This window comes from Ascaphus truei, chromosome 7 (genome assembly GCF_040206685.1).
Source record: "Ascaphus truei isolate aAscTru1 chromosome 7, aAscTru1.hap1, whole genome shotgun sequence".
Taxonomy (NCBI): domain Eukaryota; kingdom Metazoa; phylum Chordata; class Amphibia; order Anura; family Ascaphidae; genus Ascaphus; species Ascaphus truei.
Window position 1 is genome coordinate 82972396 of NC_134489.1, and position 14543 is coordinate 82986938.

The window sequence follows — 14543 nt, forward strand, 5'->3', positions numbered from 1 at the left end:
TGTGTGTGTGTACGTGTGTGTGTACGTGTGCGTGTGCGTGTGTGTGTGTGTGTTCTATTCTTCCTCCTCTCGTGTTGCAAATGTTCCAGCTCTGCTTCATACATCAAAGGTTTCTGTCAGTTACTACTTCCCATATGATTAGGCTATGAATATGATTACTGGGCATGGTTGGTATTAAGCGATAATTTGCCTACACATTTAAATGATAAAAGTTTACAAATGAATAAGGAGCTTTTATTATTGCTTAACCAATATTCACCATAGACAAAGAGCATTTCTTGGAAAAATAAATCAATATAACAGCGTAATGGTTTTGTAAGTATAAGTAATCAACGGTCACATAATTGGCATAACTCAAATTGGTGAAAGAATGGCACAATCTTATATATACATTTTTCTTTATTACAGCTAATCCATAATCTTTTTTTTCACAGTGAAATATTAATAATAATAAATTATTGTATTGGCTCAGTGCATGTTTGCATACGGTACAACTCACAATGTAATACAAAATTACACTAGCAGCTGGGAAGTTCAGCTTCAGAAAGTCCAAAGAAGAATTATTGTACCATATAAACTAATTAGCTCTAATTAAAAGAGAGGATGATCTCTCTAGGCCAAGGATGAGTTTTCTGGCAGGAAAGGCACAAGGCATATTGTACTGCAACTGTCTACGGTTTGTTTGACCTTTATTAAACTTCTCATTGAAGGCAAAAATGCCACCTCGGCTATTAGTAACAAAAGCAGTGCTCTAGTACTGAGGTGGAGAGTGAGATACAAACGCTATTCTAATTCACTTACAGCTTGCCCTTTTATGTTAAGAAATTATTTATTTGTGGCGAGGTGTGTAGATAAAATTGACAGGAATAATTTGTAATGAAGTATAGCCTGGGTTCCCCTTGGTCCTCCGGGTTTCCCCCCCCCCCCACCTCTGCCGCGAGTGCAGGGAGATGCCGGGTGCCGCCGGAGTGGCAGGCGGCCCCGGCACAGCAGTAGGGAGGGTGCGAGGGGAGTGCGAGCAGTCAGGGAGTGTAGTGCAGGGAGCGCATGCAGTTAGCGGGGGCCGCCATCTTGGCAGTCGCACCTGCACATTAGAGCTGTTGCGCATGCGCAGAGATAGGAGAGGTTGCGGCAGCCATTACAAACGCCGGGTGCATGTGCAGTGTTGCAGGTTTGATTGATCTAAATATACGTGTGTGTACGTGTGTGTGTGTGTGGTCTGTCTCCGTTAGCAATAAAGCATTGAATAGATATATATATATATATATATTTTTATTTTTTTTAAAGGGAGCCACACTAAGGCCGAGTCCATAGACGGACAGGCCGTGCTGAGGCGTGCGGACGCTCCGCGCTGAGCCCCTGCATCCTCAATGAGGATGCCTTGAGAGGGGGCTCACGCGAGCGTCCGCAGGCGTGCTGACGAGTTGGAGGTTTCAGCCGAGCGCCAAGCTGTTTTTCAGCGCGCTGTCGGCTGAAAACCTCCAATCACAGCATAGCAGCGTCAACGTCACGGCGCCGTGACATTGACGTCAGTGCGTCACGGGTGATTGGCCCAGCGACGTCACTGCCCCACCTCCAACCACCTCCCCCCGGCTCCCTTCGCGCACGCTGGCTCGCCTGAAAGTCCGTGCAATCGCGCTGACTGAACCAGGCGAGCCTCAGCATTAGCGCGCCTCCGCTCTCCCCACACCTCTATGGCCCGGGCCCGCGTTGTAAGCAGATCGCACTCTAACGGGGTTGAGCTATACTAAGCAGAAGACGCTGTAGTGGTAACTTGTAGCTTGATAAAGTATACCTTTTAATAGTTAACTGATGTTACAAGAGAAGTTCAAGGCTTTTTAAACAACTGTGTCCCTTCTTTAGTCACCAAGCAAGTGCTGCCTGAAAAAGAGAGAAATTATACTTCTCTTGTAACATAGGTCAGCCTTTAAAAGGAATAATTTATACCGTACCTTGCATTTGGCTTAATATTGGGTTATCCAGAACAACCGCTCTATGTCAAACTCCATGTCTAGAGGGAAAAAAAGACTAAAGGCTAAAAAGTAAAGTTAAAATAGAGTTACATGCATATTTTACTGTATGTGGTACTTTAATCAAAGCCAAGCAATAATTGCATAGAAGCAAAGTAATTTACTAAAAAGTTTTGCCTACAGCTACGTCATATTGTTAATCAAACATCTGCTCTTTAAACGGAAAAGTTTCATTAACCTCAGATCTGTGTGACAGGGCTGCTTGTACTATTGTATAAGTTAAATGCATGTTTGCTTTCTGGCATCAAGTGCCCCACCTTTCTTTTTCTGTTTTGCTTTTTGCTGGGCCCAGCGATCTTTTTTTGTTTCCTTTACCTGAAACTTTACTAACCTTTAATGTGGTGTCCTGAGGTCAGTCAGTATAATGCAGGTATAGTTAATTTTAAACACAGTTTGATGTTACACAGCCATGGGCAGTCTCTGTTAAAAAGGAAAAGGGCGTTTCCTTCCTGTGTACCATCCAGGGTAGATTATACCATGGTAGGGGGGGGGAGGTTAAAGTAACTGATACTGAATGTCATTTATTTTGCAGAGTAAAGACATGCATGGGATGTTTGTGATAGGTTCTGTTGTTTATTTTGGGCTTGCTATAGAAAATTGTAGGTTGAGTGAAGTATATTGTTAGCTAATTGTGAAAATTTTGGGAGACAACTCCCCTATGTGGTTTACTTTAATTGGTTTTGTCCTAATTAACCAGTAATAAAAGGGAGGGGGTTTCTTTTCCTGTCCCCTTCTGCATTCCTTGTTGCTGCTATGTGATATGAGGTTGTCTCTTTCTGCACTCCTTGTTGCTGTTATGTGATATGAGGTTGTTCTCTTTCTGCACTCCTTGTTGCTGCTATGTGATATGAGGTTGTCTCTTTCTGCACTCCTTATTGCTGCTATGTGATATGAGGATGTCTGTGGAACTTCAGTGAAAGGATGCAAACTTTCTAATGCAGATATTGCTGGCTACTCTGTGGCTGGAGACATCACGCTGGGGGAACTGGTTGTTGTACACCTAAATGTGGAATACCTAATAAAAAGAAGGTTCAGAGAACAGCAAAAGCCTCTTTCATTCTTCCCAGGGTCTGATGCTGCTGCTTCTTTAAATGAAAAGGCTGGGACACAACCTTTCACACTAAGTTTTTTGACAATTAGGACAGGTGAAATTGTCCATAATAGAGAAGTAGAAACTGAAGTATGTGTCCTTCCATGCTTCCCTAAATCCTCATGCTCAGAAAATCACAAGTAGGTGTACACAGGGTGCAATTACGTATAAAGTACCTTCATTCATTTATGAAAATTCTTCACTTAGTGGCATTATTATGTTGCCTTGATATGCTGCCTAATCTCGTTTTTGACTCTCTCCTCGGCCCTCATATGACCTCCCTTCCATCCTTCTCCTCAAGCGTTTTCTTGCCAAATTAAAGTAAAGGTGGATCATATCCAAAGAGAGAGTCCTTCTTCGCCTTCGTCTACACTCGTAAACCTTCTCCTTCCACTTTTGACTCTCTCTCCTGCCCTACATGTGAGAGAAGACCAGATGAGTTTGAAAACATGTGGAAGGAGACAGGCAACGCGATAGTTAGTAAGGCAGATAGGTGACAGGTGATGTTTATGAGTATTGATGTGACCACTCATGCTTGAAGGATAACGGTAAGGTGCCAGGGGACAGGGAGGAGTTGAAGATATAGGTGGAAGTAGGATCTATTATCTTACATCTTATCAGACCTATTGCTTCTGCCCAAGTGCCTACTTCCACCTATATCTTCAAATCTGCCCTGTTCTCTGGCACCTTAGCATTATCCTTCAAGCATGAGTGGTCACACCAATACTCAAAAACTGCACCCGTCACCTATCTGCCTTACTAACTACCGCCTCGCCTGTCTCCTTCCACATGTTTTCAAACTCATCTGGTCTTCTCTCACATGTTCAACTTTATTTCAATCCATGCCCTCCTAGATCCTCTGCAACTTGATTTTCATACAGCTCACTTAACTGAAACTGCCCTTACAAAAGTAGCCAAAGATCTACATGAAGCTTGGCATGATGCCATGTGACGTCACGTTGTCACGGCAACGCAACGCCATATAACGTTGCAGAGCCATGATTACAGGACGCTGTAGGAGGGGATGTAGACAGATGCAACTGGACCAGGTAAGAGATTCTTACAGAGGCCCTGCGCTAGCCCTCGACGATCAGTTTAATTGTTGTGGGGAAGAGCGCAGAGCTCGGTACAGGGGCACCAATGAAACCGCCATCAAGCCGGCATGTCTTCTTCAGCCAGGTGTTACCAAGGAAAAAATAAATAAATTGCACTCCTCTTGTGACATCAGCCTTTAAAAGGAATAGTTAATCCTTCTCTCTTAGGCAAGAGGAATGACAGAGTTAATTAAATAATCTTGAAATTATTTAATCTCATCAGCTTCGTGATAACTAAATGCTTGATTCTAAATCTTAGAGAGCCTCACAAACCTACACTACTGCAGCCTACTAAAATAAAAAACAATTACATGTAACCTTTCTTGATGGAAACATAAGTATGCCATTTAAAATCTACAAGATAATATTGCTTTAATAAAATATATCAATATATGTACATACTGTACAGTATATTGTATACCATAATGCTGCATTGGAGTTCAGCAAATACAGTAAGTAACTAGCAAACCATGACCATCTGGCAGCACATGTCCTAGTTTTTCTATAAATGCTAAATCTGGCCAGCTTAACATTTAGTATGATGCCCCCTCTAAAAATCTGATTGTTCAGCCAGGCCTGCTAAAACAGCAATAACAGTTCATTATAAGCTCTAATACATTAAACCATGCATAGATCAGTTAAGATGTGGGATAAATCAGACATTAGGTGTAGTGATCAGCCAGGTTTTTCTGTTAAAAATAAATACAAATGTATGGCTTTCAAATGAACTATTCATCTCACGGGCAGTACAAAGGACTCGGGGGCATCCCTTAAGGTTGGAGGAAAGGAGATTTCACCAGCAACAAAGGAAAGGGTTCTTTACAGTAAGAGAAGTTAAAATGTGGAATTCATTACACAAAATAATATAGTGTAGTATGTTTAATATAAGTAAAATATTGTGCTAAAAATGGTGAGAAAAGCAGACACATGGAGTGCCTAGGATAAAGACACTGTATATATTATGTATATCCTTCCGGCTGGTCCCTCTGTAAAGACGTTTCTTCCCCTAGGAATACACATAGAATAAAGAGAACAAAGGACACACAAAGCGCAATATGTAGGTTGAGGATGATTCCCAAACAACTCACACTATAATAGTTCTTTAAGGCTTTAGTAAAATACAACATATAAGGCAGCCAGGTGGTGCAGGGAAAGTCTGCCGTCACCCTACGTGTTTCACGGGTGGATTCTGCTTCCTCAGGGGTTTCTTTCCTGATCTTATATATAACCCTGCTGATTAACCCTATTGTTTCTATATCATATCAAGCAATTGATATTTGTGTGTAGTCATATAAAGAGACAGCATGGAAATACAAAGAACCTAAATATAATATCTATACAAAATCTAAAAACAAACATTATATAATAACTCAACATCTTTTAGCCAATACCAATTGGAAGCTATGCTGGTGCATTTTGAGGTTGCGCTGGTTTCTTTTATGTTCATATTTCACAGGACTGTGGAACAATTCATTTCCAGCAGTACCCAAATATTGGGAAAGTATAGGGATATTAAGAAGTTGTATTCAACACTTATTTTTGCACACAGTTTTTTTTAGTGCTTTTTGTTGTTTTTTTAAAATTCATATATAAACATTTATTGGAATTTAATTAGAGAAATGCAACAGTGCAGGTAATAAATTTACTCCAAAAAATGAGAACTGCACCAATTGAACATCAAATGACTCTTAACAATTCGTTCCTTTACCTTGGAATGGAAGGAAATTTAAACATACAGTAGATATTTCAATGGCTGAAGCTGGCATGTTATCAGGAAATTTGGCCTTGTGGAGTGAAGTGATGGTCTTTTCTTTGCTTGACTTTATGTTCTGATTTTTAATTTTTTTATATATATACTGTAGACACTCCTCCAAAAAGCTTACGATCACATTTTTGTGCCTGCGGCACGGGGAGATAAAGTGATTTGCCAAAGGTCACAAGGAGCTGTCTCTAGGATTCCCACCCACCTCAAAAGTAGTGTTCTTACCACTAAACTACTCCTTCAGCCCACAATTCATTAATTGGTGTTTTGGGCCCTTTAACTCTTCATCTTTATGAGATATGATTTCTTCAAGTAAAGCAGCATTTTAAATTACCCTTTTCTTGTAGCAGCTGTTAAACTTCTGAAATATTACACACAAGGCGAGATAGGCACTTGTCAAAACTGTGTCCTGAGCCCTGTAACATATACCATGGGGCAAATATAATGACCTACAGTATTTACTGCACTTTAATACTGCACGCTGCACATCCCTGTACCACGTGAGACCATAATCTATCTATTTATTTCAATGTCTTGTATAGCACAAACAGAGCGAACCCTGCTCCTATGTGCTTTTTAAAAACTCCAAAAGGTGGAGCGAAGACTCAATCGAGGTTCGGAAAGGCAATATCAAAGAGCCACATCTTGAGCCATTTTCTGAATGTGAGATATTGTTGGATGTTTCTGAGGGATATTTGGAAGGCATTCCATTCCCTGGCTCCCTGTACCAAAAGGGCATGACCAGCTTGTCTAGTGCTTTTGAATCTGAGAACTTGTATAAGTTGAAGGTTTAAGGATCGTAGATTCGAGGTGGGTCTGTAGAACTTAAATTTAGCTTGACGGTAGATGGGTCCTGTCATGGAGTGCCCAGTGTAACCATAGTGAGGAGTTTAAACGTTGCTCTTTGCTTGGTGGGCAACCAGTGAAGTTTTCTCAATTGAGGGGTGATATGGTCAAACATCCTGGTGCCACTAATAAGTCTGACTGCAGAGATCTGGATCACATGTAGCAAAAATGTATTCCTACGTAGAGAGAGTTATTAGTGTCCAGTCGAGAAAGGACTAGGGCTACTGTGACGGTGGTGAGTTCTTTTTTATTCAGGAGATAGACAATCCTCTTTATCATTCTCAGAGAATTAACTGAAGCCTTAGCTGTGGCATTGACTTGGGATGTGAGGATGGCTTGGTCATACAGGGTGACTCCTAAATTGCTTATGTAACCCTCCCTGTCCAACGTCATAGGGAGGCTTTGTCAGTCTAGTTGTGTCCTTAACATCAGCATATATTTACCTTATCCCAGGGTGCTGGATGTGGTCAGCTGGGCGATGGAAAAGATGGGCACCGGAGTTTTTATAGTACAACATCAATCTTTATTCACGTTCTCAGACATGGGAACACATAATTTTCATATGAAATAATATTGACATGGTTGTACCTTGTTTAAGACATACTGCTATCACTCTTAACATAGTTCTTCCCTGGGGGACCCTCTCTTAACACTCATGGGAGGTACATGTACTTATCACTGAAATAACTCGTTGTATTGGACCAGGCCCCCCTTATTTCGCTTGCTTAGGTTTATCCATGTGATCCTGCTATTTTTGGCCCCTTCTGAGATCCTGTCCTGTGCTGGGGAGGTTATTATTATTCTCCTTTCCATGCAGGAAACTCCCACTTTCTCAGGGGCTATAAACTCTGTATGTGGAGATCCGCCTGTGGGGCTGATCTCTGTGGCATGTCTACATTCCCTCTCTGGGATCTACATATATCTTTTTGCCATGATGTAAGGATCATCCCTGTTAAGGCCCTGTCCCTAACTAAAACACAATAAACATGGGGGCCTAGTCTCTCCTTTACTAGGGGAAACTTTCCGCTGCCTCTACTCCCCGAGGCTCCTGATCTCCTTTCCTTCTGGAACCTAACCTTTCAATGGTCCCCCTCTGACTCATATCTCCTCTGACGTAGTTCAAACTGTCATCACAGGATGGCGCCTATCATCTACTGCTTACTAGGAACTCCCTATATTACAGTAGTAACCATCACAAGGAGTGGGGTTGGGGGTTACACTTCCTTGTTTTTTTTGCAGTTTAACTGTTATTACCTATCAAAGGGCGGAGTTCCTGAGCTCTTGCAAGAACAATCCTAGCTCAAGAACCATATGTTACCTAAAAAATTCTCCTAAAGTATGATGAGAAAAAATGGGTAGGCTACACCAAGCCAACTAATTTTGTAATAATTCTGATTGCCTCTTTTGTGCCTACTGTAGGAATATAAATACTTGACCTTGCCTGTAACTGACATATTGAAATACGTAGCATTCGGAGTGCCTTTAATTCTGTAATATCAAGACTTAATAACTATTCAGAGGCATCTAAAAATTGGAGGCAGTGATACATGCCATTGTACATCAGCAAAATGAGCCTAGAAAACAAGGAGATGCGCCTATTTGTATACATTTTTGACAGACTCATTGTTTCTTGTGTCGACACACGCAGCCCAAGACATATCTGTACAAAATCAATTTGATCACAATGGTATTTTTATGCAAATACTCATTTTTATGTGTTTCTTTCTACAAAAGAGGAGCAAACCGAAAATGTATGTATTATAAAGGAAATGAGTTCTCACAGCTACAGAAAAGGCTCTTTCAGAATAGTTCAGCGCAAAAGGAAAATTATTGAACAAGGCTTTTATTAATATTAAAGCAAGAGAACTGCACAAAATATAAGTGGCATAGGTATGTGTGGGCCTATGACTATAATACAATTGCTATACTCATGCTACTTTCAGTCTCACTCACTTAACTTGCAGTTACTCACTGCCCCTATAGGTACTGAAACACACAATACATTTACAAATCATCTTTCAAAACACAACTTGGTTTGCAAGTTCTTTTACATTTGAATTCCCTCCCTTATGCATGGAGAACTCAACTATGAGGGGCCGGACCAAGGAGGTGATTTCAAAGACCCTGTTGACCAGGGAGGGGTGTTTTACCAGTTACCCGACGGAGTGAGGGACCCAGCCTATCCCAGAAGTTCTATGCGACTTCTGCCTGGGCATAACTCCTGCGTTAAGGTAGCTGGTCCCAGTACAGTTGGTCTGGCACATGCCCACTGATGGCGGCCCTAATAGGGGATTTGTATCAAGTGTTGCAAAATGGAGCACTGTTTCAAACACAAATTGCATAATTTTGACTCTACTTGCTCCAGTAAGCATTTTGGCGAGCGATTACAGGAATAGTTAACGGAGAAGATAGTCAGTGTAATATTATCATGAGATAATGATAAAACTGAAGAGGTTTTACTTTTTCGTTGCATCAAATAAATCTCAGGTGGTGTTAACCTTTGTTCCTGAGAGATCTGCATCAAAACTAAGCCATTGGCTGAAACTGACACAGATAAACAAAATCTGCACCATCTTGATACAGTACTGTACATATCACCAAATGTTTTTGTCACTGTGTACACAGTGCCATTGGCACACCTTCCATGCCATATAAAGCAAAACAAAAACGTGGAACACGTACAGACAGTTTCTAAGTTACTAGTTTCTATGGGGTTCAAGTTGATATCCCACATTTTTCCAATTCAAAGCACAGCTGCCATCTTCTAGTATCCATCATGTGCTCCTTACACTTCCCCTGTTTATTTATACAGTATTTTGAATTCTTGCAAAGTAAAGACTCCAAAAAGAAAGTTGCCAAGCACAGAATGTGTACTGTAGGTAACATTTTTCTTACCTTCCAAATCTTCCTTTTCAAAGTGTGTTTTCAGAAGAGAACGAGTTCCACCTCTATCCACCACAGCCTCTTCATCATTTCTCTGTAATATGAAAATGACAGCACTTACATTGGAGTTTCCTGACAGTGGTTACCACCACACTGAATTTCTTGCTCCTGTTTTTTAGATTACATAATTACTTAACTATCCTTGGCTATGCTTTTATCTTGACACTGTGCCACACAGGACTAGGGTCGATGGGCCAAACCTTAGGTAGAGACAAAACAAAACCTAGTTTCTTCCTCTGATATGTGTCTAGGTGCTTCCCTCCCACCGCTTGAAAACTGACACCCAGAATCTTCCTCATCCCCCCAAGAGAGACCCTACCACTTACAGTGCATTTGCAGTGGTTAACTGCAGATAAGAGTCTCCCTGTGTCCAGCTGGCCATACCTCCTCTGACACCGGTGAAGGATTGTATCATCAGTGGATGCTGGGCCAGCTGGAGAGAGGCAGACTGATCTGCCGGTAGTCCCTAGGATGGGCACAAAAGATAGAATTTTTATTTATTTTTTAACATTTTATTTATTATAATTTCTTTTTAAATACAAAATGTCACATCATGTTACCTAAATCAGTAACTGTTGTTATTTTCCCAAAACAAACAGCCGTTGTATATCCTATTAGCCTAGGCTTAACATCACGTTATTGTAACGCAATGTTGCATTAGATTCCAATAACTTGATAAGTATGTGTTAGCATTACCCCATCCAGACCCTCTGTGGAGGAAGAATAGAGGATGCAGAGGGAGGGAGAGAGAGGGAGAGAGAAAAAGAGAGAGAGAGAATGAGAGAGAGAGAGTCCTATTTAGTAGAGTCCTCACTGACTTGCACTATATCCCTAAACACTCCTTTATAAAACGTGTGAAAAGATACTTGTGAACAAACCTGGGAAATATGCTCATTTAAATCATTTGAACATAACGTTAAGTTCTTGTGTTAACCTTTACGGCCCATTGTGATTACGCACTATTAGGAGAAATTACTCTTTTGCATATAATTATTACTAATGGCAGTTATAGTTATCGCAATGCTGTTTCCGGACAAAAAACAGGACGTAACATTACTGGCCTTTGAAGATACATGTTAAAGCATAACATATCATTAACTTAGGATAACATCACATTAAGTTACTCAACGGAGCTCTGCGAATCTGACCCTAGGAAGTTTCAGTATACACTGGGTATTGATTGAACCACAAACCACAGTAGAGAAAAAAGGCACAAAGAGTGGAAGGCATGAGGAATTAAAGAGCACAAGAATAATGTATATTTACAATATATTACTTATAAGGAGGATACCGACAGCTTCATGGAACTATTTCAACTATCAATGTGAATATTAGAAAATCAACTACATAGTTCCCCACTACTAGTTCCCCACTACTAGTTCCCCACTACTGTTTTAAATCCTCAGTTGCACAAACCGTTGTTACCTAAAGGCCATCCACATTTTGGCAGCAGAGTTGGTTGACCTTTGGTGTCAATGTGTCCCATATAGTGATATTATAATTATAACATTCTTAAATTGGGTTATCAGTAGCCCAATTAGTGTGTTGTGCAGGGCTGGTTTATGCTGATCTGTTTTGAGTAGTAGCCCTTACTTTATTGAGATATACAGAAATAGAGGGAGAAGAAGAGCAAGGAGGGATTTGTAGGGAGGAAGTACTAACGTACTTGACAAGCAGCCCTAAGAAAAAAGGAATCGAGAATGAGAACTAATTGGCTTCTACTGTACTTTACTGCACATCCATTGTTACACATGGCCAAAAGGAATCTGTATGCTACAGCTAACGATTACTGATTATTGGACTAGAAGAAAACTACCACATAAATCATAGAATAATAAAGAATAATTACGGATTACTCCAGAGACAACAGACTTTGCATTTGTACTGTATTAGCCCTTGGCAAGAAGCAGCACGCAGAAATTAGGATTCTGTAAACGTGAAATGTATTATTCAGTGCACACTTAAAAAACACATTTTTGTAGCTGTTGACTTGTAATAATCTTTGTTTCTTGTCTTTTTAATAATACTCTTTGTTTCTTGTCTTTTTAAGCTTCAGCATTCCAGAATTTCTGCTTCTACTGTATTTGTTACATTTGTTTGTTTGTGTAACGATGTAGAGTCTTCATTATATCCATATTAAATAGTGTAATATCATTTAAATAAAAACACTACATTTTGCTTTCAGTCAGACTGCATGCGCCATTAAGTATGAAAGATAACGTTTTCTGGTACAATTTAAAAAAAATCTGAACTAGGTACAAATATACTGCAGAAATCCTCCCGAGGGGGGTATGATCGCCGCACAGCCGCAATGAATCAATGAAGGCTCATGTGTGAATGTAGAAAAAGCTTTATTCTCACACGGTGCAAGCGAATCCTCTGACGCGTTTCAGCCTGCAAGGCTTTGCAGGCTGAAACGCGTCAGAGGATTCGCTTGCACCGTGTGAGAATAAAGCTTTTTCTACATTCACACATGAGCCTTCATTGATTCATTGCGGCTGTGCGGCGATCATACCCCCCTCGGGAGGATTTCTGCAGTGCTGTCTACATCGCCTGCACGCCGAGCTGCTGGAGATCACTTGCTGTTCCTGTGGATGAACCCGGAAGCCTTGCTGATGCCGCCGGTCAGGTGACCACCCACCGCACCGGAGCGGATGCAGGGTTGGCGGTGAAGAGGATATTGGCGTTCCACAGTGCTGGGGCACCACATCTGTCCCAACATTTATGCTACATCAAGCCGAGATCTGCTAGCAGGAGCAGCTACATCATTCCAGAGAGGACAGGCACAGTGTCAAGAACCCCAAAGTCAGCTACATGAGTCTTTTTATCTCAACTCTTTTGGTGCTCGCAGTGAGCCAGTTGCTGGAAGAGATATCACGCACATTATACTTATTCTGTCTGGGGTTGACCATGCTTATTTCCCATGAATATATTAATTAAATCAGCAGGACTGTACTATTTCTTAGCGCCTGATGGGTTAATCATTGATTTACCCGTTATATACATAGGTACAAATATAGAAGTCCTTGTAAGTGCAGGTGAGTCAATTTCCATTGTGTGAAGATTTATAAGGAATGAATAAGGTTATTACATTCCCACTTCAGGTGATTTAGTTGCATGCTGAGCTGTACAATTGTTATAATATTTATGTGAAATCAGTATTTATGAAAGTCTCCCAGCTGTATATTGTAACTGTGGCAAAAAATAGATTTTGATAAATGACTCCATGATGTCATCAATTAGTCTCAATTTCCCATAGAATTACAGTGGACCAAAATGCATTGTGGTAACGCATAGAAAACAAGGATTGGATCAAAATCTGAGGATGACAGGTTGGCAATGTTGGACGTGTAACCCTGCTTCCTATGCTTGGCAAGCGGTTACTCTGTGCTGTGTTACCTGCTGACTCACAGGGCCTGAGCCTCTGCCATGGAGAGCCCGGGGTGCATACAATATTTACATATAGGTTCGGTGCAGCGCCTCCACCTGCGACAGATCCCGCCAAAGGGGGAGTTAGTCTTTGCAGGACCTCTATACAATAATTTCTCTCACACGACCATGTTACAAAATCAATCTTATTTACTGATAAGTCAACCTTACGATACATTGCATGCCATGACATTTCAATCCGCTGGTACACAACATTTAACACGCCACGGAGAGCGTCCACAATTATGCGCCTCGGCGGGCGCCGACAATAACTTGCGCCTCGGCGGACGCCAACAATAACATGCGCCTCGGCGGACGCCAACAATAACTTGCCCACAATCCCACCACCGGGTGTTCCCACCCCGTGTCCAAATACGTTATTCAGTTTTCTCGTTTCCAACGGCCGTGTGTATGTGTATGGGTGACTGCACAGCCACTAGGTCTTAGGTGATTGAAAGGGTAGAGTTGGTGCACTTGATGAAATACCTGCCGAGCACTCCGGTGCTCGGAACTGCTACGGGTCTTCGAAAAGAGTCTCTGGGGATCCCACGATCTGATATGGGGCGCTTCTCCCCGACAGGATAGTCCCGAACACAGCAGTAGTTATAGAGGGGGTAAGGCCCTTACTAAGGGTGTCCCTAGCTCCGCTTGTCTCTACAGTGACTCAGGGCTAACTGGGCCGGGGCACCTTGAATGCGCCTGGGGGGGAGGGTTGCCACCTCCCAGCGCAGTGTCTCCATCTCCTCGTCTCTCCACAATGCTCTTCCTCCACGTGCGCGCAACCACCGCCTATATCCTTGGCAACTCCTCCGCCCATAGGCTAAACGCGCTCACCTGACCCTCCCCGTGGGGGCTGCTGGGTCAAGGGACGGCTCCTTTCCCGCCAATATGTATTCTCCTCCTTCGCGGGCTTCTGCAACTATACTGTGTAAGCGCAACCTCTCATTACTCAGGGTGAATCACGGGTCACGGCTACAGAAGCTAAACTCATTTATTTGGAGAATCTGAAATTGAAATCCTTCCGAGACTTTGAGGCCAAAAAATGCCTGACTTCATGAGTGGTGAATATTACCAGGGTACCTATTGCATGGGGAAACCTTTTCAAATAATTATAAACAATGGAATGTGTTAATAATTTATTTTGATGGTTTTGCACCCAACTAAATGCTTAGAAACCATTTTTAGGTACATGCTGCAGATAAACATAAATTAAGCTTCCATATAGACTATTTGGAAAATAAAACTTTTCTTAACCTCTTCACTGCTAGCTGTGTCAAATGCATTCTTTGTAAATCTAGTACTGGATACTGTCGGCGTGCTCCTACCAAATATTAATAGCAAAGGAACAG

General features: G+C 41.6%; 1 protein-coding gene across 5 annotated transcripts in view; it reads right to left on the reverse strand.

The window, feature by feature from the left end:
* SLC4A10 (solute carrier family 4 member 10) overlaps positions 1-14543 on the reverse strand; it is a 241770-nt gene that overhangs the window by 136186 nt on the left and 91041 nt on the right. For all 5 annotated transcript variants that reach the window (XM_075609247.1, XM_075609249.1, XM_075609245.1 and 2 more), the window contains exon 2: positions 9718-9799. In XM_075609247.1, the coding sequence (XP_075465362.1) occupies positions 9718-9799 (82 nt within the window). The remainder of the gene's footprint in view (positions 1-9717; positions 9800-14543) is intronic.